The following is a 26,333-nucleotide window of genomic DNA, read 5'->3' as shown; positions in this document are numbered from 1 at the left end:
GTTCTGTCGTCTTGTCATTTATATAGGCTAGCTATAGCTTTTTACATTTCTTTTCTAAATACTGATAAATTGAAAAGATTTGTTGTGGAGTGAAGGAAACTAAAATAGCCTATGTTTACAGTGTTTATTATAAAATTTTGCTTCGGCATTAGGCCTATATCTGAATAAAATAATGGCTAATCAGCTTTTGGGACTGACAACCGCATTTTCTTTACAGGTGTGAGTTTCGAAATGTCCATTTCACAGCTGCTTGTTTAGAATAATGTCTGTATAAATATGCAATGGGACTCAAGCCCGGCAGCAGCTTTTAAATTTGGGTGGAGAACGGAGCATTTGAATTACGCAACAGAACACAAAACCTACAGGAGCAGCTTCGGTGGAACACTGATGAGATCTAAAACTTTCAGATGGACACATCTAATTTCTCTGTCACATAAAGTTACCTAAACCACACATGAAATACGTAACACGTGGTTGCAGAGCCGCTCTCTTTAGCAGTGTATGATGTGAGAAAACTAGTCCAATCCTGTTCTGAGAATGCGCTTGTGAGTCCTGAAAATTTACAGGTAAAATGCGACTTATAAACGACTTTTCTCTCTAAAAAAACAAGTTTTTTTATATTGGCTATGAGTATTTTAACCATGCAGCAAACCTTTTAGAATAATTCTATGAATTACTTATATAAATATATGAATGACTTTTAAACCGTTTAACTGATTGTATAAATCGGTTTGAAAATAATTGAAAATGTCTTTTTATTCCTGTGGTGAATATCAAGTTATTTAATTCAGTAGTTATTACTGTAGTCTTTTGTTACATGATCCTGTTGAATATCATTCTAATATGCTGATTTAGGGCTCAAGAATCGTTTTAAATATCGTCATTTAAAAGTCATCATCAGTGTTGAAAACATGTTAACATTATTTTTTTTGTTAACATGCTTTTTATTACTTGTTTTGCCTTTTATATACATATTGCCCGTTTATTAGAACTTATGAAGCACATGTTCTGTGCCTATTAATAAGCAGCAAATTAGGATTTTTAAGAGGCAAAAGACATAGTTAATGATTAGTTAATAGCGAGAAGTGTAACTTACATTAAAGTGTGACTGCTACTTTTGATACTTTTAAAGCTTCCTCACTGAAGTGTTTGTGTATGCTCATATTCAGTGATTTCAGAAAATATATATTTACAACTTTTCATTTAGATATTTCTATTCATGCAGTTTTTGTGTGTGTATGTGCTCATTGTATGTATACAATAACACTGAAAAAAATAGTCATTAGAGAATTTCATCTATATGAATGACATGGTAATATACTGAAAATCAATATGTTGTCTGTTCAGTGGGGTTTCTAATCATGTGCTATAGTCATTTAGGAATGCGGTGTTCATTTACTTGGTTTGATGTGTTTTGTGTAATGAACTCCAGTATCAATTGATGATAATGATCATTTTCTCTCGTTTTAAATCTCCAATTCTCTCAAGTTCTTTTAATCTGGCCTTGTACTATAGGTTTTTTTGTGTTTTATTTTATCCCTGCTGCATTTTTATCCATCAGTTTGGATCTTCTTTGCCAGGCCAAACTCTCCCTCTGTCAGCGAGTGTTTGCCTGGGGAAGAAAGTGATAGCAGCACATTCACTGTCACACTTATCCCCCCCTCCTCCGTCTCTACACCCGCCCCAGTCCCTCGCTCTTCCTCTGACACTTCAAGTCTGTTTGTGTTTGCTAAGCCTGTCTTCTAAGCTCACTTCTCAAACTTGTTTCACATCCAATTACGGGCATTAGAGCTGCAGCAGGCCACGCTCCCCCCATCAACCCCCCCCTTCGTCTTTGACCAAGTCTTTTTCATTCAGGACACCTGGCTCAGCACTCGTTCCCGCTCGCTGACAGCCATGCAGACGAGCTGTCAGCAGCACCTGCTTCTGAAAGTAGCACTGCTCCAAAATGCTAGCAACAGCTTTACCTCAGAAGACCAGAGACCTGTAATATACAGACCTGCCGCTGTTCGATTATTTATTAAAAAAGACCCATTGGATGACTGGAAACCCCTTCCCCCTCACACGCAAAGCATTGTATCGCTGGCTGTGTTTGAAACCGAAAGAAGCCTTGCTGTCTCGCTGCTGTTAGTCGATGACTATGTATGAAGGTTCCCCCTGGTTTCAGAAGGCTTCCAGTGCATCTTCATGTCTAATGATCTAAAGCAAATTCTAGTATGAGCTTTGGAGATAGCCAAGTGAATATTTAATGGGGGTTTTTTTCTCAGTAGAAATGGAGTCATAATTTAAAAAAAAGAAAACTTTTATAAATGCTGCTTTCATCCATGCCTTCAAATGCTTTTTTTATTCTTTCCTCCAGCCGAATGCAAAGAAATGCGGAATATAAATACATCTTTGCTGCCTTCAAAATCTGCCCAGGCGTCTTAATAATAGACAGGATGTGATGCAAAGTTTGGATTTGGGTTTGCTGCCTTTCTACTGTATACCGCCTGTGCACAGCTATCTTGTTTCATTTGGTAGTTAGGACGTCGTCGTAGCGAAAACTCAGGTGAGAAGTGATGAATGAGGAAGTGCATAGGAGAGAGTGAACAAACTCGTATAACAGCACAGGTTACAGAGATTAGTGTTTTTCTTTCAAGAATGCACCAGTTCACTACAAGAGCCCTTTATTCACCTCCCGGGGCCATGAGAGGTGCTTTTTATTTTAGATGGATGTGCTTTATTGGACTTCATTTGCACCATTGAAAAATAACACCCAATTAAACCCAGTGGCAACATTTTTATTGGTTGAAGCACTTTTATGTATTTAGCAAATGTTTATTATTAAAAACATCTACTAAATGATCTGTATTATTTATTATTTTATTTCTATATTTGTAATATATTCTATGCATTAACAGGCCTTAAATTCAATCCTACGTTGTATTCATAGTTCCTATAAGAGAATCCTCATGGAACCATTAAGCAACTATATTAAAAGGATTCAGAACCTTTCCATTTCATTTTGTTTTGTTGGTGGTTTAAATCCATTTAGAGGCTGTTTTAATTAGTTGAAGTTTATTTTATTCAAAGGCGAAAGTATCTGGCAAACACATCGGTCTCAAAATATATCCTTCTCTCGTGCATCTTAAAAATGAAAAATCAGCTCCTCTAAATCTCCTCTCATTAAAATGCTCCCATCTACTTTCTGTTTATTGCTTATGAGCGTGTTATGAAAACGCGCATGTGCTTTTCATCCTCCTTGACATTTATTCGGTTTCACCTCGGCTTTGACTTATTTCAGCGAGGCTACACTTGTGTGGTGTTTATGTTCTGCCCAATTGTTTTTCTTTCCCTCATGGAAATAATGACTAGGGATAATTGTGGAATACAGTGTTCTTGATATGTGTGCTGGAGCACTAGGGCGGCCCGTAATTACAATGAGTGAATACAGATACAGTCACACACTCGGATTCCTGCTAAGGCCCAGTAATGAGGTTTGATGCGTTGTCTGAAGTGCGTGAACCTGTCGCCTGTTTAGATAAATCCAAAGCGCTAACACCCGGCAGCGCAGGTCGGAAAATTCACCCAGCGACCTGGAAGGACGCAACTAGCTTATTGCTTACTGAACAACAAACTGATTAGCTCGCTTTCCTAGCAGAGAATTAATTGGGTTCCTTGACGCTTAAAATTAATTTCCATTTTTTAATGCCCCGTTCGAAAGCTGGGCCGCAGATAAATAAATGTGATGAATGAGAATACTACGAGCGGTGTGCCACGCGGAGCCATGGCGAGATGAATGAAACCTGAAACCGTGGATGTAGTCAATGGGTTTGTATCGATCTGGGTGTGTAAATATGGCAGGACTGGCACAGTTTCCCCTGTTTGTATCCAGCTTAATGGATAATCGCTCTTTTGTCATGGTGCAGCGTATGTTTGCGCTTGCTTGATTGTTGTACGTGCTTGTGTTCCAGTATCCGCAATCGCCTTTTTGACAAGAGATGTTTATAGTTCTCTCGTAAAATATGTGTTTTGAAGCTCGACGCTCTTTTAACATTTTGAAAGGGTCACTATTTTTGAAGTTGTCACACAAGCTACTAAAAAAAGACTTGGAGAAATGGATTTTATGCTGAGAAACAGCTAGGTGCTATATAAAGCACTACATTAGGCAGTGAAGTAGCCAGATAAAGGACCGTGTCTGACAATCAATTACAAAAAGTTTTGAAGCTATTTCTGTAGTTCAGACTGCTTTGTGATATTCTTTGAAACTGCTACCCACTTGTTCAGCACTGTTTAAAATTACATTTTTGGTTGGAAGCTTTAATTCTTTTCAGTTTTTTTTTGTGTACATCATATGTTTTGCGACGTGATGTATTTTCAGAGGGAATTGAATCTGCTCAGAACAATAGAAAACACATGTAAAGTTTACCATTCACTTTTATGGTTCAGACTTGTGCTTCATGCAGAGTAAATGTTATTGTTAGATGGAAATGACATTAAAGACGTGTAAAAAATAAAAATGTGAAAGTACTTTGTCAAATATGAAGCATAAGAGATATAAATACATTTAATATGCAATTTTATTTATTTAGGTACTGTGCATACATAAGAAAAAAATGTTAAATATAAAATGTGCAAAATGTTTTTGTTTGGTACTATGCACAATTAAAATTATATAAATCGTAAGCAGTAAAAAATATCCCAAATAATTCTTGGTCCCACTTTATATTAGGTGGCCTTAACTACTATGTACTTACATTTAAATTAATAATTTGGTACAGTGCACTTATTGTGTACGTATGTTTTTACATTGTACTTATTACAATTACATATTTGTAAAAATATATATTTAATTACATCGGTAATACATTTCTGTACTTACATTTATAATGACATTATTGACCCATCTGTTACACCATAAACCTACCCAAACCACCAAACCTGTCCCTAACCGTACCCGTATCCCTCCTCAATAATTCTGAAATTTTTACAATGTTTAGTTCAAGCAATCAAGACTTTGTTATTTTAGGCTAATTAAATTTGGGCTTCATTAGCACATGTAAATGGAGTATCCCAAACACAAAATGTATTTCATCTGTTCGTTTAAGTCCTAGTTTGTGTCCATCCTTTTCCAGAAATGCTTTTGAATTCGCAGTTATGTGGCCTTCGCATTTGCTTTTAAGGTCAGGATTTTGCATTAGTTTTTTTTTTTTGACTCATTCGTGCCTGTTTTTCTGGCCAGGTGCGGCCTTGCAACCAGGACAAACATGTCAAAAAGTGACATGATGCGTCTGTCAGGCAAAATGCAGCTAACCCAAATATACCCTGACATATGATTTCCATAAACAAATGAATGCAAGTTCTGAATAGCAGACTGGAGCCTGCCTCCGTGTCTGTGTCACTTACTCTAAGTGACAGCTGACGAGTCGCCGGGCAGGTGTGGGACTCGCTGTAACGAGCAGTTAGTGCTCACCGGCTGAACACTTCCACACCTGAGAGTCGAAACCAAGCTAACTCATATTCGCATGCCTTTAAGTAATGTCACATACTACAACCTGCTTCGCGACAGCTGCCGAGCACTAGTGCTTTTTAAACAGCCTGTTTTGCTGGGAGTTTGATGCGAGTTTGTCAATGTGTGTGTTTTTAGGTGGCTGAGATGCACGGAGAGCTGATAGAGTTTAACGAGAGGCTGTACCGCTCCCTCATGGCCAAAGACAACCTGATCGGACAGATGAGACAGGAACTCATCGACCTGCGCGGGCCGGTAAGCAGATGCAAGCACACACTCACACACACACACACCTCTCTGTGGGTGTGTGAAACCGTACCCTCATCGAGTGGTTGTTCTTTTTTTTTTCTCTATCTCTGCCGTCCAGGCACTCGGGGCAGATCGCTGTCTGCTTCCATAGGTCTGCCCCCCCATCCATCATTAACTGTCTGTCTGTGCCAATAATACACCATTACTTTTGTGTTTCAAACGCAAGCATTTACCTAGCCAGATAAACGAGGGCATACTATAGATTGCTGTTTTGGAATAAAATAAAACGTTATTTTGTGTTTTTACTGAACTAACGAATTAGCGCGAGAGTAAACACAACGGCGCAGATGATTTACTAACATCGCGTAAATTGAAACGCAGACGCAACATGAGATTTACATCTCGACCAACGCAATATAGCAAGCGCAGAGCAAATGAGCATAATCGCAGATAAAGAATAAATTAAGAAGCCACGGAACTGGAGGCCAAAAAAAAAATAGACCTGGTATTGCTTGAGGTTTCAAAGACGTCTAACGTTTCCCGAAGCTAATTAAAAATAACATGGATAGGCAAACGATATGTTCGGATAATGTATTTTTCTGGCATTCAAAATGAATGAATATGTGTGGAAAAAGTCCTCTCCCTTCTACCATGCACTCTCATGTTACGTGATCTTTCCAAAGCGTTCTCATATGTGAAGGTTTTCATAACATCATGATTAAGATGATTAAAGTTATCAGCGTTACTGATATTCAAAATGATAAGCAAGCGCTGCTCTGTTTACTTTTCGTATATCTGTGTTTATCTTGTATAGCTTTGTTTAGGTTTTGCATTTTTGCAAAAAAATAAATAAATAAATAAATAAAAAATAATAATAATAATAATATATATATATATATATATATATATATATATATATATACACACTGTTTATTACTGCTGACATAGACAGTTAATTCTTCTCACGCATTCACAGAGCACGTGTGTTCGTTTGTTGTCGGCCGTAGTCTTTGTGATGAGTTAGAGCAAAACTTTTTGGTCCGACGCAACACCTGTGGCCATTGCCTAGCTTTCCTGAGTTAAATGTGATTTGACATATTGTTTACAAGCTGTTTTGTTGATGCTTTGCTACTGGGGTTGAAATACGAAATATTTCATGTGCCAACAGTTTTTTCAACATACCTTCTGATGTCCGTTAATTTCTATTTCTTGCTATAACTAATAGTGAATAGGAAGAGATGATCTTAAACTGCGATGACTGCAACAATCAGTCACTCCACGTTAAAAAGCATCAAAACTGCATTTATTGTTTAAATTGTATGATGAAGCTAACAGAATTTGAAAGCTCAAACCTCGTTTCATATCAAAAGGTTTATCGTGATTATTGGATGGCAGGCAAGCTGCGAATAATGTTTAGTGATGTTTTGTTCACCAACAGGAAACCGCATAGATTAGATTTTAGATTAAGAGTTAAGATTTAAGAATCGGTATTGGTTCATTAAATTAAAGATTGATATAAATCTGTTATTCAGTAATGTCAACCTAGCTCCTCACTCTCAGGTCACTCCAAATGCTGTTATTAATTTTGTAGGACAAACAATAGCTGAAGAGTCTCTTCACCTTTATATTATATTACAATATATTATGTATTTGTGTCAATGTCACTTTGTAGTTAAAAATAAAGTCTCATGGGAGGCAATGAATGAAATGAACAATGAAAACACAAATTCTATTGGTTACAATAAAAAGTAGTTAATGCAAAAATCAAAATGCCAAATCAACTAAACTAAGAGCTCTATTATTAAACTCTAAACAGAAATAGTGGAGATGGTGTTAAGCATTCCTTGATAGAGAATCATCTGTACTTCATGCCTAATTCAACGATTTACTCCTCAGTCTTTTTATGTTTCTTTTTATACTTATTATACTTCTTTTCCAGTTCCATATCAATGTCTGTGACTACGTTATTGCAAGTACTTTCCATAACGTTCAAGCGTTATTATGCTCAAACATATATTGCATGAACTTAAAAACAAGCAAATAACATAACACTGAAACAGGTAAATCATTAGCAATAATCAACTATTCAAATTTGTGGGTTTTTTTTTTTCCTTCCACAAAGCTATTTTTGTGTTTGGATAAAGTGGCCATTTAATTTGACCCGTCTGTCTCTAGTGACACTCACTGCCACTGTGTGCTCTTTCCTGTTTATTGCTTATCTGTTGGCCACTGATTACTTTTTGATGCATCGGACAGCAGTGGCTTTGAACCATGGCCTTCTGTAACTGTGCTGAACTGTATAAGGTGGATGGTTTATCTAGCTTCCATGGCTCACGTGTCTATTCCTCTCTGGTGCCACTGCCTGCCAAGATGCAGTAGCCTGTGACCCCTGTAAATGCTGACATTACCACACTTTCACCACAAGATAAGATGCACACTCAAATAGGATTAGAGCGTTGTTCCAGTTCGGCCTCCGGTGTTTTCAGGAATGAGGGGTAAATGTGCACAGAGAGGTATAATATTGTCATATGTTATGAAAATTTTATATAAATTGTCTGTTTTAATGTATTTTAAAATGCAGTTTGTTCCAGTAATGGCACAGCCGCATTTTCAGCAGTCAGTGCTTATGATCAGTCAGAAATTACAGAATTTATGCTTAGTTAACATTTCTTATCACAGTCATGCTACCTAATATTTTTGTCGAAACCTTTATACATTTTAATATATCTTTGCTGAATTCAAATATTTATTTATTTTATTTGTTTAAATTTTTTTTTTAAAGACATAATGCTAGGAAAATAGTGTATTTATATCTGTTTTGAAATCTGAAATGGCCTGAATGTTTTCGAAGCCAAATGAAGTACAAAAACTATTTGAAATTAAGTGTGCCTACTGTGCATGCAAACTGTTGAATAAATATGATGAAAAAAGCAGTGCTGCATTATTAAAATATCAGTACATTACAAAGGAAACATCTAAAAGCAATATGACTCCAATAACTCTTGCAATATCGGGCACTGAATTTGAGCATGCGTTCAGCATGTTAATAAATGTTAATACCCCAATGCATCTTATATTAGATAATTAGATATGTATGTAGCAAACTAGGACATCACTTGGCGCACTTGGCCGTGTATCCCGTTCATTTATTTCCTGATGCATAAAATTAAGTACTTTAAACAGTTAAATATATGCTGCATTATGAAAGTATATGACAATTCAAGTTTTATTTTTTTTCCTCTGTAAATATCACTGGACTGGAGACAGGAAAGGAAAATACAGAATATACAGTATCTGTTTTGGAAGTTTATGCAACAGTTCAGTGTTAATCAGCAAACTCCGCTAGATGCAAAAGGAGAAGCTCACCATGGCCTCACGCTCTCTGCTTTTGGACAGGTGCCAGGGGACCTGAGCCAGACCTCTGACGATCCCAGCCTATCTGACTTCGAGACGTAAGTGGCCTCCTACTCGCTGTTCTTTTTATATTTGTATGTATTCATGTTGGAGGTGGTGTAAAGCAAACCTCTTTTGAGAATCAAATCGATGGTATGGAATTCCATAAAGCGATGCCTCCGATCTGACTGCGCTAAAAATAGGGAAGCTGAGTGTTGCTTGTTTTTATATTTTCTTTCTGTTTTTACAGAGCCTTCAACGCGCTATAGCTATAACCTATGTAGCTGAGAAGATGTCAGTCATTACAAATGGCTGAAAGAAAGCCATACGATGTTAAACTTGTGCGTTAAGAAAAAAGACCGCTCTTTAGTTTGTAAAAGGAGGGCTTTTTCATACCCTTGGGCAGATAAAGTGATCATGGCTACACTAATCTATTGCTAAATGACTCTTCTGTTGAGGTTCTCTAATTAGACTTTCCCAATTTGTTTTCTCCTTCCTTGTCTGTCTAAGAACACAACGTGCCCTTGTCAACGTGTGGATCCCTTCAGTGTTCCTTCAAGGTCGGGCTGCCAACACCTATCATGTATATCAGGTAGTTCTTTTAATCAGAGTTTAATCTACCAGAACATTTTTAATCTTCTCTTTACCACGCTTTTCCTCTCAGTATGTATTGCTCTGTCAGCTGGACTGTACGAGAAGTTAGTGGACTTAAGGCAGTTCGAGTGGTTCTCATCAAGAGGGCCTCAGTATTTAAGTTAATAGATAATAATATACACCAAAACTAGAACATGGATATGTGAAGTGGTGGTGGTGCACAGAGCTGCTTGCTTTTATGCATTGCTTCGTCTCTTTCCAAAACCCAGCTTTGTTAGGTTATTGATTATGAACGATTATCAATCCAAAAGACGGCATTTGGGTTGAAAAAAACCCAGCATGTTGACATATAGTTTAAACGTGTGATATGACACCTTTGTTATTTTGCTGTTTTCATACAAAAGTGACCCATGCACTTTCTGTAACAGTATAGATTGCCAAGAGACCATACTAAGTAGCAATAGTGCCCCCACGTATTAGTTGATTTTGCTGAGTGAATTGGTTTTGACAGCTTTTTTTCGATTTTCTCTGAGTGTTCCCTTGAGTCTGGCCTTGAAATGGATCCCTATGGAAACGGATGCATTGTTTTTTTTCAAGGCGTGACTGATGGATAATGCTTTCCATTATTTCAGATTTAACCCAGTATATCAAGGCTTCTCATTTCCTGATATGATTGATGACTCCAGACAGTGCGATTCCCACGTGAGCACTGATGTCATCAGCATGTATATATGTATTGGAATATACTTGCATTCATCTCATCTTGCAGAGAGAGTGTGTCATTTTAAAGACATTGTCATAATGTTTCTTGATGTCTAGTGAGCCATTGGTCAAGAAGCTTGAATTACAGGAACGGTTAGCAGTTTTTTTAAACGAAACTAGGCTCTAGCCAAATATGATATTACTTTATTACAACTATGTTCTTGAAAAGTAATTGAACATTGCAGTTTAAAGGGTCAAGGCAACCTTTACTGCTGTTGTCAAGGGTCATTATCCAAGCCTTTGGTATATAATGTAGAAAGAGAGAAGTTAAATTAAAAATTGGTTAAATATTGGTAAATGCACCAAGGGGCTAGACAAAGGACCTGTTAAAGGAACTGTTCTCCATTCAGCCGATCTCTGGCTCTGGTGATTGCACCTTTAGCATAGCTTAGCATAGATCATTAAATCACTGAATAGACCAGAAACATCTCGTTTAAAAATGAACAAAGAGTTTCTTTACCATGTCCACAGCAGCCACAATGCTATCTTTGATTATGACGCCAGAATGAGAGTATAGTTCTTGGTCATATCAGCCAAGAAAACAGCAACTTTTCATTTTCCGATGGGCTTAGTACTCGGTGTAACAACAGAAAAGTTTTAAATATTATATTATAAGAAAAAAAACTGATCAAATGTTTCATTATCACGGGCTGCAGCAGTGTTTGTTGTTTTAAAGGCAAGAGATTAACAAGCTATGAATTTCAAGAACTGAACAGTATGTTTTATACAGAGGTCTGGTATGAAACTCTAGATGGCGCAGTCTGATAGGTCTAACCTAATGATATTGTCACATGGAACAGCTGATCTCCAGCATCAGTAATCAATGAGCTTACTGCTCAATATTCAGATATCTGGCTTTTGTTTGTTTTAGCAGTTTGACAGCACCCTTTTGAAACCCACAACCTTCCCCAGCTCCACCTGTATAGATCTGCTATGAGGTGATTCATGTATCCTATACGCTGTTATTCATGTGTGTTATATGTGCAGCAGCAGTATTTCCTACATGCTCATAAAAACCTGTTGTGGATGTATTTGCAGTAACAAGTTTAGGTACCCCCTCTGCAGCAGCAGCAACATAGCAGATCTATTCCGCCAAGACCAAACACATTAACATTGTCATGTACATAACCATGTCAATCCCTGAGAGTTATCGTAGAATCACAGAAATAAATATACTTCCGCTGCAACAGATCCTTAGAATTCATTGACATAACTGAAAATCAGCATGGATGACAGTACTCTCTGATCTATATTGAGTGATTCTATAATTCAGCCACAAAAAAGTCATCTGGCTCCTGAATGTTTCATTTTATGACTCAGTGGCTCCAGAGTCAATTTTTTAGTCTGGAATCCTGCATCAGGCATCTCCTGGCAGCAGATTATGGCACATTACCACCACCGTCCGAAATTGCAGCTCCTCCATTTCCCACTTTTGTGTTTCTGCCTCTCGTCTGTGCTTAGAAATTACCCTCTATAAAATAAATCAGACTGCTGTTGGATTCCATAGAAAGAATGTAATTGATCTTCACTAATATTACCAAAGCTTTGTTTTGCTGTGAGGAATTCTACCTCCTCCGTTTCATGTCACATAATGAAAAAATATAACAGCTGCCTAAAACAACTCATTCAAGCTTATACAATTTCGCCGGAAAGGGTTATTAAAAAAGCGGATGTAATGACTGTTATAATGTGGATTTACAGGGGCTGTGTCGTTCTGCTGTTCTCCTTTTTTTCAGTGCAGACGTTCTTGGTTATATCTCGCAGAAATGGCCTGTATTCGGTGTACGGTTGTGCCCATTTGATGTACTGTATGCCTGATCTGCGGTTTCATTCTCATGTGTTAATGGTGCTGCTCTGCCTTTGTAAATGTCCGTTGTAAATCAGTGTTGCTGCTGTGATAGTGTCTTATTAAGGGATTTTATATGGTGGCAGGCAGCAATCGCAGCTCTCATCAGTGGTCACGCAGTTACAGGATACACCTTTTCATCTCCTTGTTCTTTTCTCCTTACCCTTCCCTCATATCTTCTTTCTTCAAAGACATCAGAGGTAAAGACGAAACGTGTGAAGTGCTCCATACATACGTATAGACTGGGTCAACGCTGCAGGGGTCTCTCGAGGGGCTGTTCCCATACTTTGCTTTGACCAAATTATATATTGCCATTTGTTTCCATGTGCAACGTTTGGAAAGAAATTCCTTAGTAAATTAGGTAACACTTTAAAATAGATAACACTTGTTAACTGTTGACTATGGCTTTTCCCTCAATCAATTCACTGTTAATTTTTCTGCTTATTAATAGTTAAGGTAGTTGTTAAATTTAGGTATTGGGTAGGATTAGGGATGTAGAATAAGAACATGTAAAGTAGTGCATTAATATGTGCTTAATTAGCACTAATACATGTCTAATATTCTATTAATATGCGTGCTAATAAGTGTCTAATTGGTGTAACTTTAAAATAAAGTGTTTCCGTAAATTAAAATCACATGTAAGAACAAAAAAAGTGAAATTATTTACTCTGCCTCACAACCTCCTATAATTCATATGCAAAGGTCCACAAGCTCAGTGTGTGCAGATGCTGCTCTTATATTTGGGTCAATTTCATTGAATCACACCCCCTCTGTTCTGCTCATCCCTCTGGTTGAAAATGAATGTTGACCTAGTAGGTATCTTTTTCCAAACAGTTCCCTGTGCTGCCCCGTCTCTCTTTAGTTACTGTCTGTCTGTATATCAACAACATAGGTAGTCATATTATTAGAATCATATTTTTAAGGTAGTACTTTAGTTTTTGTATCAGTTTTCACTATTAACTATAGTTGTTTATTAGCATGCCTATTAGTACCATAGCTACAAAGCACACATTCTATTTTCCTATTTTACAGCACAATTGTACCCAATACCTAAACCTAACAACTACCTTACTAATTATTAATAAGCAGCACATTAGGAGTTTGAGGCAAAAGTCATAGTTAATGGTTTGTTAGTCTACGTGAACCGGAAGTGTGCCACCGATTTTACTTCCGTATTGTGACGTACGTCCGAGTGAAACAGAATGTTGAACGAGGAAAAGCAAGGGGGCGAGTGTGCTACAGCTGTAAATTTGATTTTACTTATTTTATTTTACTTATTTAGAACTGTTTCTTTTTTGTTAAGATCATCCTGGCACAGACCCCATGTGTAGACTGGCCTGTGTTACACACTGTGATACCCTCTACAAAGTAATAGTGTTTTTGCCTCAGTACTTAAAAAGGGGCGAGAATAGCTTCCTTCGCAAGGCTTTCCCTGGTGTTGCTGTACTTTCTCCTGTTCCAGTGCTCTGGGTTTGCTCTTAGCTTTCTGAAGTGCACATATACAAGCACTGAACTCCTCAGTCAGAATTCAGTTTTTTTTTTTTTTTTTTTAAATGAGTTATTCCCTTTGATCAGCAAAACCAGCTGAGCCCAGTGCCTCCGAACTCCACAAAGTTCTTGTTTTTACGAGCTAATGAGATTTGATAACTCTTGTTTTTTCCCCTCTCCCTTTTATTTCCATTCTGAATATTTCCTATAGCTAATGATTAGGGTAAGAACACAACCAAGTGATGTGCATGTACTCGTGTCTTCTAACGTGAACGCTGTAACGTAACTGAGCTTTGTGGTATTACGTAAGTTCGTACTAAATGACTTCTCTAGTGATAGCATTGAATATGCACACATAAGTGACTATTGAATTAGTCTAAATCTGTAGAAAAGTGGACATCTCCATAATTCATGTCATCGTCTCTCCCCAGAGATGTAGCGAAGTCTCTAATATCAGTATCACAGCCTCCAGTCGCCTGCCCATTAAAATAGTCTCATTTAATCTGAATCTTGCTCGACTCAAAAAGGAAAATGACAGATGCTGCATGCATGAGCACGACGCAGTGTGCAAAGCTGAACCTTGCATATGTATTTTGAAGGATATTATGCTGATTATAGTGTAATGATGATCAGGATGGTGAAGCCGGTGATTATGATTATAATGAGAATCACGATGACGGTTAGTAAGATAATGATTCTCATTGCAGTCAGATCATCGCAGGGCTGTTATTAATTGCAAAGTACTTTGCACGTCGCCATTAAAAATTGCCCGCTGGCTATTGTGCCACTCCATTTGATTGAAATCTGGCAGGGAGGGCACTTGTGATGAATGGATCATTGCTCATTTTTTTTAGGTTGTATCTTATGAGACGTCTTCTATAGATAGGAAAAGTATCCAGCTGTTCTGTAATTTCTTGTTTTCATTCAGCCTCTTACACTCAGAAATAAAATGTTTAGGGCTGGATTTAAATGAATAGTTCATCAAATAATAAAAATGTGCTGGTAATCTTGCCATCTTGCCTTTTTCTGCAGTTGAACAAGAAGATGATATTAACTGAATTCATGGTGCCTGGTGATTCATAAAAAGCAAGTCAGTTGGTTACTATACTATACTTGAAATATGAGCAAATCTTGGATAACCTGCAAATAAAAGGATTGAATTCATTAAATTTACTAAATATTTTTAAGGTAAGCGGTCGCAATCGATTTATTTTAGCTGCCTTTAAATAAACAAATTCAATTGACTAACTTTCAACATATATTTTTTCATTAATGTAAAATAAGTTGTTTGCAACCACTTACCTTAAGACAATTAAGACAATGGCACTTTTTTGATTAATGTATTTTAATTACATATAAAAATGTACATTCTTTTGGTTTAAAGTATTACCATATATTACCAACTACTGCAATAAGCTCAATGTGGTGCATTTTGTCAGTCATAAAAAAATTATAAAGACAAGATTTCATCTCCAGAACATGAAGTGCTTAAACAAGATATTTTAGGGGGGTGTGGACAAGTTTTTGAAACTTTAGTCTTTGCAACATTAAGGACCTTATACACTAACAACTCGTAAGCTTTAAATAAAAACAAAAATATGGAAATAGTTCAACTATAACGTAATTATTTTGTGTATAAATCTTACTTGTTTCTTTTTTTTTTTTTTCATGACTCAGAAATGTACATCACGTAGATTCATGGATCACATGTACGAATAGGTAGACATTTAATATTCAATTTAAATGCATACGTTTTAAATGTAGGCCTAAGTAATTTTTGAGTGTAGATTTTAAAATACCATTGATACCATTTTATTGAATGTATTATCAATCATACTGAGAGGTTTCCAGGAGTTTGTCATGGGCTACGGCAGGTCACTTTTTGCTGTGGTGTTTGCTCATGTCTGAATAGTTGATTATTAGGTTAACACCCAGGAAAGGGTGAAGGTGTGAGAGTGTATGTTTAACCTTTAGAATGGGGCTCGTTACAAATCAGAACTGATCTCCTACTCATCCTCATTATGGCAGCTGTAGAGCTGCACTCATGACTAATTCATACAGAGCGGACCGCTGGAGCTCACTGGGGCCAGAACCTCACTGAACGTTGGGAAGGCTCAATGACTTCATCATAGCTAGATGAGTAGACAAGATGTCAGTTCCCTGAAACTCCCTTTTCTCACTTTCCCCTGACTTTCCCTCTTCTGCTTTTCTCTCTTGGCTCCTCAAATGGAGTTTCAAATCCTTTCACAAACACAATACATTTGAGAGTGATATTGCGGCTATCAGTATTTCATGGATGCTTGATTTGGGCCCCAAGCAATATGTGCCACATTCTTGAATATTTCATTTCATAATAGTGAGACCTGTCTAGATGGACCTTTTTATAGACTATATATTTGTGTTATCCTAAAACTGCGTATCCAAAGCATTTTTTTCCCCTTATTTAACCATTCCATGCCTTTAACTATACATTTTAATCGAAACCAGATGTGTTTATTTTACGTAATAGAAAAAGTCTGCAATATCACTGTAGATCTTTTAGCATGGTTTAAATTGCCCAATTATTGCAGTGATGCTCTTTTAAAGCAATCGATATGCGAGTAAAAAAAAAAAACAACAACTCGCCAATAAGTAGCTTCCTCTCCCTTATTATTGCTTGTTTGTCTATTATGAGTTTTGACAGTTTTGTGAGCAGAAAGACCTGACAGCTAATTATTTATAAATGAGGTCCAGATGAGACCTTTCAGAAGAAACGGATCACAATTTTACTATTATTGAGGCTCTCAGCAATCAACAAGCATGACATACAAGTGAAATATGGCATCATTTGTACACATTTTTATTGAGAAGACCATTGGAGACCAGCAACAGAAGCATCTTTGTTGTAGGGAAGAATGTAGGGAAGAATGCGATAAGTTTGCAAAATGGGGAAAATGTGATGATATTCCATTATTGCAGATATGCATTGAGTTCAGTGTTTGCATTCTTTCTGCTTTCGATGCAGTATGAGAAATGTAGAATCTGTGTTTGTCAATTATAATTGAATTTGCATCGATGTTCTTTTAAGACACACTTAGCCATATCAAGTAATTGCAACTGCCTGTTTAAACTTTTTAAATTTCTGTTATTTTTATCATGTGACATAGCTTAAATGTCTTAAATATGCTGTATATACTCTGTGTGTGTTTATATATATAAACACTTGTATACACTACTATCATTAAAACTTTGGCGTCAAGTTTTTCAAGGAAGTTTTTAGTTTTGAAGGAAATCTAATGTAATGAAGAAAAGTAATGTATTTATCCTTGTATTATATATAGAACATTAGCCCCTATACAGTTAGGTGTTTAAAAAGCAATTTAGTTAAATAGGCAAGAATCCAAATGTTTTTTTTGGCTATATTGAATTTGAGCGTTTGATGGTTTGTGGTGTGGCATGTGCTCATGCTAGTCCAGATTGCATCTTTTATAGTTATCACACTCTCTTAACCTTTAAGGCAGTGCGCCCAGAGCAGATTGCCTATAAACTGTGATGGGGCTTGGAAAATTGAGAAAGATCTATATGAGATGCATAGTAGCATATCAGGAGCGAGTTAATTTAGGAAAATAAAATGGGCAATACCAACAGGTGAAATGACCTGTCTGCATTTCTGGCTGAATGAATCTGTGTATAAATGGGCTTGTATAGTCAATGTTGGTCCGGGTTTTTGACAGTGGGCTAAAGTGTGACTTTTGCTGTCACAATTAGTCTTGCATCATGACCCAGATTATATATTGGACCTAATGCCATTATACAAAACTAAATAATCAAGCATTGACTTTTGTTAATATCATTAGGAACTGCAAATATGGTACTTGGAAGGTTTGATCTGGTTATTTCATACATGAAACATTTCTATATTATTATTAATTGACCACAGTAACACATTTAGTTTGGTACAAACCATGTCTATACTAGCTGTATGTGAACTGTTAAGATGTCCGTGTTATCATCTAACTAGGCTAAATTTGGTTAACTTAACCCCAGTTTCACAGACAAGGCTTAAGCCTAGTCCTAGACTAAAGTGTAAATCTGAGCACTTTCAACTACTTGCTCTGACTGACCTTAAAACATGTCAGTTCCTTTGTTATATTGGGATACACACCAGTAATGCTTATTTTTCTAGGCAAGTTTATAAAAATCGCTTAAATGTACTAGTTAAACTATAACCTAATACTGGTTTAGACTAAGCTCTGTCAATGAAACAGGGCCTTAGAGTTTGACTGGGACAATGACCTGCTTTGACATCAACAACATTAATTACTGGGATAATTTTTAACTTTTAAAAAGTTGATAAGGGTATTTATTTTGCTGTACTGATGATGGATGATCTTCAGGTTTGTTACAGTCTATTATTTGCATTTAGCCTATGTTTTTTATTTTCAAAACCTTTTATTATCCAATCGGAACAGACCCGTGACTCACCTCTGAACTACGGTCTTATTTCCACAATTCCAATCTGTAATTTTTTTCTATGGAGTCATTTTACATCTCCTTGTAAATCCAGCTGTGATCAGCAGCAATCACACCTTTTAATAAAGTTGTTAGTGGAGCTCAAGCACTAATTGCCCTCCTCACATGCTGCCGCGTGATCACACAAACCCAGACTAACAGTATTTATGGGCCCATCTGCTGCATTCTCCTCAGTCCTGCCTGCATTGCTCCTTCACTCCTACGCTGGCTCTAGCCGTTGTTTGACTCGACCTGCGGTGGCCAGAATTTTAGAGGGCATCACGCCTCAGATCTTACACAAAATGAGATCGATGTATGTTGGACAGAAAGGTCAGGCTGAGGATGGCACACCAGCTCCATGCCTAGATTAAATTTGCCTTCTGACTCTTGTTTTATTCTGTTATTTCAGCAGCATTCAACGGTTTTTCAGCTCATTCATGGCATTAGATTTATCGCAATAATAAAATTATTTTATTTTTTTCTCAGTTATTTTATGTAAGTGTTTCTCCTTAATGCTATTCAGAAGTCCGTTTCATGTGTTTTAATGAAATCTACTAATCAAAGCTGTATTTATTTGATCAATATTGTTAAATATTCTTGCAATTTCTAATATTGGGTTTACTGTTTTAGTATACTTTAAAATATAATTATTTCTGTGACTAAAGACTGCCATTACTCCGATCTACAGTGTAACAGTAATAATAATACGATGATTTATTTTTAGTGTTGAAACTTGCGTAATATTTTTTTGCTTTATTCTAATTAATAAAAAGTTTTATTCAAAATCAAAATATTGCACAAATATTTCTTAATATTATAATTATGTTCTGTATTTTGGATCAAATAAATATAGCCTTGATGAGCATAAGAAACATCTGTAAAAAAACTTTTCTTATCTAATTTATCTTAACTTATCTTAAAATTTTATAGATCCCATACTTTTGGATGGCAGTATACATACAGACTAATATTAATAGTCAGTAAGTGCATAAGTCTCGTAGCACTTAATTTTTCATCAAGAATAACATTAAGATGAGTAATATTAGGAAATATTTATACAGTTGAAAATAACTTTAAAATGTAAATGAACTTTAAATATATAATTTATCCTATGATAAGAAAGCTTAATTTTCAGCAGCCATTAGGTGATCCTTCAGACATCATTCGAATATGCTGCTATACCTTTTGTCTAAGCAGAGTAAAAGAAGCAAATACATTGTCTACAGGAGATTTATGTATAGACAGAACTCCTTTTTCTTTCTATTATAAAAAGGTTCTGACTGTGAGGGAGGAAATGCATGATTGCAAGCAATAGGGGTAGGTGAGCAGGTCTGAGGGAGTTTAAAGATTTTTCTGAGCTGATACCATGTCAGAGAATTTTCAGCAAATGTTTTTTCTTTTTAAATTTATTTAATAATTTATTTAATAACATTCTAATGGGTGTGTTTTCTGCAAAAAGTAAAGCAGGAAGGGAGGATTCCTGTGTATCCCGCTCAATAGCCAGCCAAGCAGGAATGGTAATGTTTGATTTCCCAGGGTATGCAATCCACCAAAACATTAATGCACTTGGATTGGCTGCTCAGTAGTAATGCAACAGGGAAGACCAATGCCTCCTAACTCTTTTGTTTTTACAAATATGTGCTTTAGATATACAATGAACTGAAGACTTATTCAATCATGTAGTGAAACTGCACGGTTATTGGTTCGTGCAATGGATAGAAATTAACCAATGGCTCGGCAGTGGTGCTGCAGGAACCTATGGCTGGGAAGCCCGCCATAATGGACAGGCCCTCTGGCAATCGCTTCGCCACTGTATGCTGTATGCAATGTATGTTACGTCGAATGAAGCGACGACTGAGTCGTGCAGCTTTTCAGCACAGCAAGGAAGACAGTACTTTTTCCTGTATCTCGGAACTGAGGTTATGTTGGTAACTGTGTACATTCCATTTTTGATTCTTCACTCATACTGCGTCTGCTCAAGACTCAATGGGAACCCAGTTCAATCACGCCATGCTGAGAAGGGGAAATGAATGTAATTATACTTGAAAGTCTCAATATGAGAGAATGCAACTGACAGTAGAATGGCTTCTGTCTTCCAGCTTGGATGCCCCAGCTCGTACAGCCTCAGCATCTGGGGGGTTGAGAGTGTACAAGCAGCTTTCCCCAGTGTCTTGGACTTAAGGCAAAGCGCACAGGAAGTTAGACATGTGACCTCATACAGATCGTACCCGTGCATGAAGTGAAGGGACGTCTAGATTATAACATCTAGCAAATGTGGATTGCGAAGCCCAGCCAGACTCCTCCCAGATATCTGTAACAGTCATGCCGCTAGGCCAAGCCCATGATGAGGAAAAGCCTCTAGTTGATTGGGCTCTTACTCCAATGGGACATTGTACGCCCAAGAAAGAGTAGGCTAGCTTGGAAATGGGAAGCCCTTTGGCGCAGATAACCACAGCATATAAAGTGCTGCTCCGAACTCCTGAACGGCACAGAATAGTAAATGTAGACATTCAGTGCTCTGACCGGGTACAGTAAATTCAACTCTTGATCCTTTTCTGTGTTTGGTAGCACAGAGAGGGTGACCACCTGTTCTCTGAAAGGAGTAGAGAGCACTTTCGGTACATAGCCATGGCTCGGTTGCAGAATGACTGTGGGGTCATTAGGCCTGAATTCCAGGCAATTAAGTCTTACAGAGAGTGCATGTAAATTGCCCATGCACTTGACCGACGTGCTAAGAGCAGAGCAGTCTTCAGTGATCGTTTTTTCAGGCTGATGGACTGAAGCTGCTCAAGGAGGGTTCTTTTAAGGCTCTGAGTACTGTAGGCAGATCCCAAGAAGGGAAAGTGAAAGGGCTTGGCGGATTAAGCCTTCTAGCCGCTCTCATGAAACGGACAACAAGGTCGTTCTTGCCCACAGACTGTCCCTAGAGAACGTGTTTAAAAGAGGCTGCGAGGCTGGGAATAGACATGTTTTATTACCCCCATGACCCATCCTGATACACTAAGAATGGCTTGTCATTGTTTGGCTTGGATGGACAGAAGTTGCATTATTGAACGTTTGGTCGCTGTGAAAAGACACTGAACTCTTGAATGATGTGGAAGGAAAACTGCTCTTTTTGTGAAACCTACACCTACAACTAGATCTAGACAAGGTGAACATGACACACTGAGCAGCTTGGGGGGAGGTCCGGCCGTGGCGAGACCTAACCCTTTCCTTTTTCTGGCCTTTTGATCAAGAAGATGGTGGTGGCATGGGGTCCAGCACAACCTTTGGCCGGGGTCCCTGGCACTTAGGAAATGGGTACCATCTTGTGGTCGAGCGAGAGCGTTGTCGAGTGGCGGCGTGGCGGAGGAAGGCGAGGTACACAAGCAAGCTGAGTAGGGAGCACACCAGGACTTGGTGAGCTCGTCATGGACCTCAGGAAAGAAGGAGGAGGCTCTCTGACAAGGGCCTACATGGGATAGCATTTGCAACAACGCCACTCGCAGAGAAATTTGATCAATCTTGCTCTTGCCAGATGGTTCTGAATGAATGGTTCTTCTGCGGGTAGCTGGCAGTTGCGTCTCTTTGCAAGGCGTGTGAATGGCAAACAGTTCAGCAAATTGTCGTTGTCATCATTGAAGGAGAAGTGATCTAAAACCTGTGGCGAAGCGGGCGCTTATATAGCCAGAGGCCCTGCCCATTCTGGCAGAATCCGCTGCCATAGATTCGTGCAGCTGTTCGGGGTTGGGTTCTATCCACTGCACACATCGATGGCTGTGCAATTTCATTATTTTTGTAATAATATTGTAACATTAATACTGATTCAGTGCCTTCTGTCTTTTAGCTTCTTTAATATGACTTTGTTTCTTCAGGACTATTTCCCTGTTCAATTGAAGAGAGTTTATTAATGCGAATTTGACCATTCGTGCATGTAACCATGCTTTATCGTGAATGCTTGCTGGTTTTACTCATATTTTGAGATTCTTGAATGTCATCTGGAAGGATAATGGTTACGCTTTTAAGATGACATGCACACACACACACCTGCTTACACTTTACACACAGGTGACAGATGTTGTGGCTGAATGTTCCTAATGAAAAACTCTTCTCACTCCTTATTGCTCCCTTTCCTCCTTTCCTTCCTCTCTTCATTTCTCTCTCTGGCTCTGTCATTCTTTTTACACCATGACTCTGGCACAGCAATCTTCCAAATGGATTCTATTTTCTGCCTAATTTGGCAAATGTTTTGTCTCGGTAGAACTGGAGTGTAGAGTGAACTTGGGGGTGGGTGTCAAATTGTAGGGCTGTGTACCATGATGAGTGTGCTTTCCAGAATCACTCAAAACTGTATAATTAGATTTTACTTGTGAATGAAGTTATTTAAGATGCACTATGTACAGTAGTGTGACATGGTTTAATCTAAATACTGATCAGTATAATACAATAGGTTCCGGTCCACTTAATTTGGACTTTTAGGAAAAACTGCACTTTTCACACTCTCACCATTTTATGTATTTTGTCCATTAACGGTTTCTAAAATAAGATGGATGTGTTAGGAGTTGGAATTTTACCACATGGATTTGTGATCTTTGGTTGCACTTTATTTTGAAACTCCACTTTAGACATTCTACTAAATACAAGTAACTTTGCAGCTACATGTCAGCTAATTACTTACTGTTAGTAGAAAGTCTAAATCTATCAAAATAATGTTACCTATTTTTAGTATAAAATGGCATATATTTTTGACAGGTGATACTGTTTGTATTTTATTTAAAATATATATTATTAAAAGGGATATGAAAGTTACGTCATCATTAACCCACCTTTGTGTTCTAATGCTGTATGCACTTCTTTCTTTTTCCGACCAAAAAGATTTTTTTTTTTTTGCACATCATATATTGACAGCATATGGCGATCACCATCAAGCTTTTTAAAATAACGCAAAGGTATGACATACATGCTGTATATTCCAAGTGTTAGGTGGGGTATCTGGTAGGTTTTGGTGGAAAAACAAACAAAAATTGTACATTATTTAGAAATATTCTGACTTAAAACTCTATTAGACATCCTAAGGCTCTATTAGGCAGTGGTTCATTCCGACTTGCCCCGGAAAAGCACACAGATCAAGAGAAATCAAGACTGCTAAAAACATGTCAAGAAACAATGCCTTGAAATTCCCCCAAAAAGTTTCTGTGTACGTCCTTCACTGAGTTGAATATCTCCGGATCAGAACTCTGGTTGTCGTGACAGTCAAAATGACAGTTGACAGATGAATGCAATAACTTGTTGCGAACAGTTATATTTACCTCAGAGAAGAAAGTAGATGGATTTTTATCTTGTGTCGTGTTTTTATTAATCTTGATTTTTCACAACTCGTGTGCTTTTCCTGGGTGAGTCATAGTGAACTGCTACACTAATAGAGTCTCATGAACAGTGCACATTGTTAAATAATGTGGAAAATTTCTGTTTGTTTTTCACCAAACCCTGAATTACTGCCATTATATGGACAAGTATGTGTTAAACATGAAAAAAATACCAGTAAAAATTTGCAGTCTAAAATAGAAAGAACATCATATACAGCATTACAACAACACAAGGGTGAAAAAAATTTATTTAATTTAGATTTTGGCTGAATAATCCTTTTTTGGGGCAGTAATCATGTATAATTTACGGTTATTTCAATAGTAAATACATGTGAAATACAGTATAATGGACAAAATAAAATGCTACCCCTTTTTAAAAAAAAACAAAACAAAAACTAAACTATCGTGTAAGTACTAGTTCTCACTCACATTCTTGAAGATCTACTGAATATCTGTTGAGCCTCCCAACATTCCTTGTTGTCCCACCCTGAAGATGACCCTGCCTGTGGGCGATTCACAGGTGCTCTAATATTAAATACAACAGCACATTTGCTCCTATAATACTGCATCGCTATCAGTTAGATGTGGGTAGAGGCCAGTTAAAGCAGCCTCATGAATGGCAAGTTTGTAGCTGGTTGTTGGAAAATGGGTGAAATGAACCCTGCGGGTGGTTTGTGCATTTCCATTTTTGCTCAAAATATCCCTTAGTGGGCAAATTAGAATAATGCACATAATTCTAGGATCGACTAAAAGACAAATCTCTCCGGGGAGCCCTTAGCAGGAAGAGACCTCGGCACTCCGGCAGCCAGTGATTTGTGCACTGACAGCTGTAGTTAAGCTGAATTGCTCAGTAGAGAGGATGTGTGGAGTCTCTGTAGGTAGAAAAAGGGAGCGTGAGATGAGGAGGAGGTCTCCTTATATGATTCCACCCGAAAATAGAAGGGGTCAAACCACAGCTTTTACCACAGCTGGGCACCTTCAATTAGACATGCTGCCAAACCGATATTAATTCTCTGCATTTCATCTTCAGACAAGATTGCACACGTGCCTGACGAATAGGGTGTGAGATATCTGAGCTGGAACAAAGACGAGTGTTTATGTGTGTGTGTGTGTGTGTGTGTAAGTGGTAAATCACCACAAAATGCTTTTTCTCAGCATCTTGTTGTCTCTCCATAAGGAACACATCTTCGCTCAATATGGATATAATGAGATATTGTAAAGGCTTTCATAGCTGGGCTAAATATTAGCATCCTCCCCCAGGCTGACATTTGCTTTTAGTATGAATCATACACTGGCTGCTCTTTTCTTTCATTGTTTCACAAAAGATAAATGACTCTTCCATTATGCTGTCCGTAGTGGAAGTAAAGGTACGCAAGTCTAATACTACGTTGCAGTAATGCCCAAATAAATAGACTGGTGACTTTGTGCTACCCACTGACACTTACAAATTGTTATGAATTATTCTCAGTGCTAGATTAATTAGAGCAGATTAATGGATTTGTTTTTAATTTCCCCATACTTCTTGTTTACTCGATATTACCTTTTGACTGGGACTTACGGTACATTTTAAAGCTAACTAAACCACATAGCAACACATTGTAAATGTATGCAAATCGGAACACTTTAGCTTTGTGCTAAACCACACTGCATAGCAACCACTCAGATCACCCCAGTGGTCACATAACAATGTGTTATAACCGTTAAGAACACCCTAGCAACCGTCTAGAATTGCACTGCGGAGTTTCTTAAAACACATTAAAATCTAGGTTGTAGTGTTTGGTGGTTAAAAACTAGCGCGAGTGAACTACATGTAAAATTTTATTAGAAATTTTTCAGCACTTGTTCCTCTCTTTTGAGAATGTTGTTTTGTTTGATTGAGCTAATTCTAGAATTTCTTGGCATGTCGCCATAAGCTTTCATTTTAATTGAGGTTGGTTTTATTTTTGTCAAGAAAGAGTTTTAAGTGAGAGCTGGATTTCCTCAAACACTTTTTCATGGTATTAATTTGCGATTATTGAGGGGGAAGTGATTGCTCTTTAGAGGATGATTTGTTGCCATAAATATGTATGCTAATGAGACCGCCTCTATGGGATTATGATAGCTTTAATACACCGTCAGTTTGTCATTTTGATTTTCTTTAGTTAAGGCCATAAAACCTCTCTTGTGTGTGTGCTTGTGCGTATGTTCATCACTCTGTGTCTTAATATAATTGTGGCATATTCTTTGAAATATCCTCTGATTAATATGTTTAGAGAATTTCAAGGTTTAATCATAAATAAGATTTGCATAAAGCAGTTGCTATCGAGCTAATTTGTAAAGAGAATTAAATTAAACTTTATAAAGCATCAACATCCTATATTCATGAACGTGCCAAACCAGACTGAACTCAAACTGAGCACAGGCTATTAAAGATAATGGCTATGAGTGAAACTGTAATGGCCTGCTGCTTGTGACTAAGCCTTATTTGTTATTCTGCTCACTCTCGTCTTCACCACCCAAGTCCTTCTAATGTGATTTTTACAGTCATTCAACTTTTGACATGTCTGTTCTCCCAGTGCACCATGGGAAAGTGTGGGTACCCTTTTGTTATTGTTTTGGATCATGGATCACAAGAAATGTTTGTTTATGTGTGGTCTTGGCATGACCCAAATATAAAAGAAAAAAAAAGGTTTGTGAA

The 26,333-nt window shown here is 37.5% G+C and overlaps 1 protein-coding gene across 3 annotated transcripts in view; it reads left to right on the top strand.

The window, feature by feature from the left end:
* snx29 (sorting nexin 29) overlaps positions 1-26,333 on the top strand; it is a 93,983-nt gene that overhangs the window by 43,458 nt on the left and 24,192 nt on the right. For all 3 annotated transcript variants that reach the window (XM_043253993.1, XM_043253992.1, XM_043253994.1), the window contains 3 exons: positions 5,627-5,743; positions 9,134-9,189; positions 9,641-9,722. In XM_043253993.1, the coding sequence (XP_043109928.1) occupies positions 5,627-5,743; positions 9,134-9,189; positions 9,641-9,722 (255 nt within the window). The remainder of the gene's footprint in view (positions 1-5,626; positions 5,744-9,133; positions 9,190-9,640; positions 9,723-26,333) is intronic.

The sequence above is a fragment of the Puntigrus tetrazona genome, chromosome 12 (genome assembly GCF_018831695.1).
Source record: "Puntigrus tetrazona isolate hp1 chromosome 12, ASM1883169v1, whole genome shotgun sequence".
Lineage (NCBI taxonomy): Eukaryota > Metazoa > Chordata > Actinopteri > Cypriniformes > Cyprinidae > Puntigrus > Puntigrus tetrazona.
The sequence above is the reverse complement of the archived record's forward strand: the minus strand, read 5'-3'. Positions and strand labels throughout refer to the sequence as shown.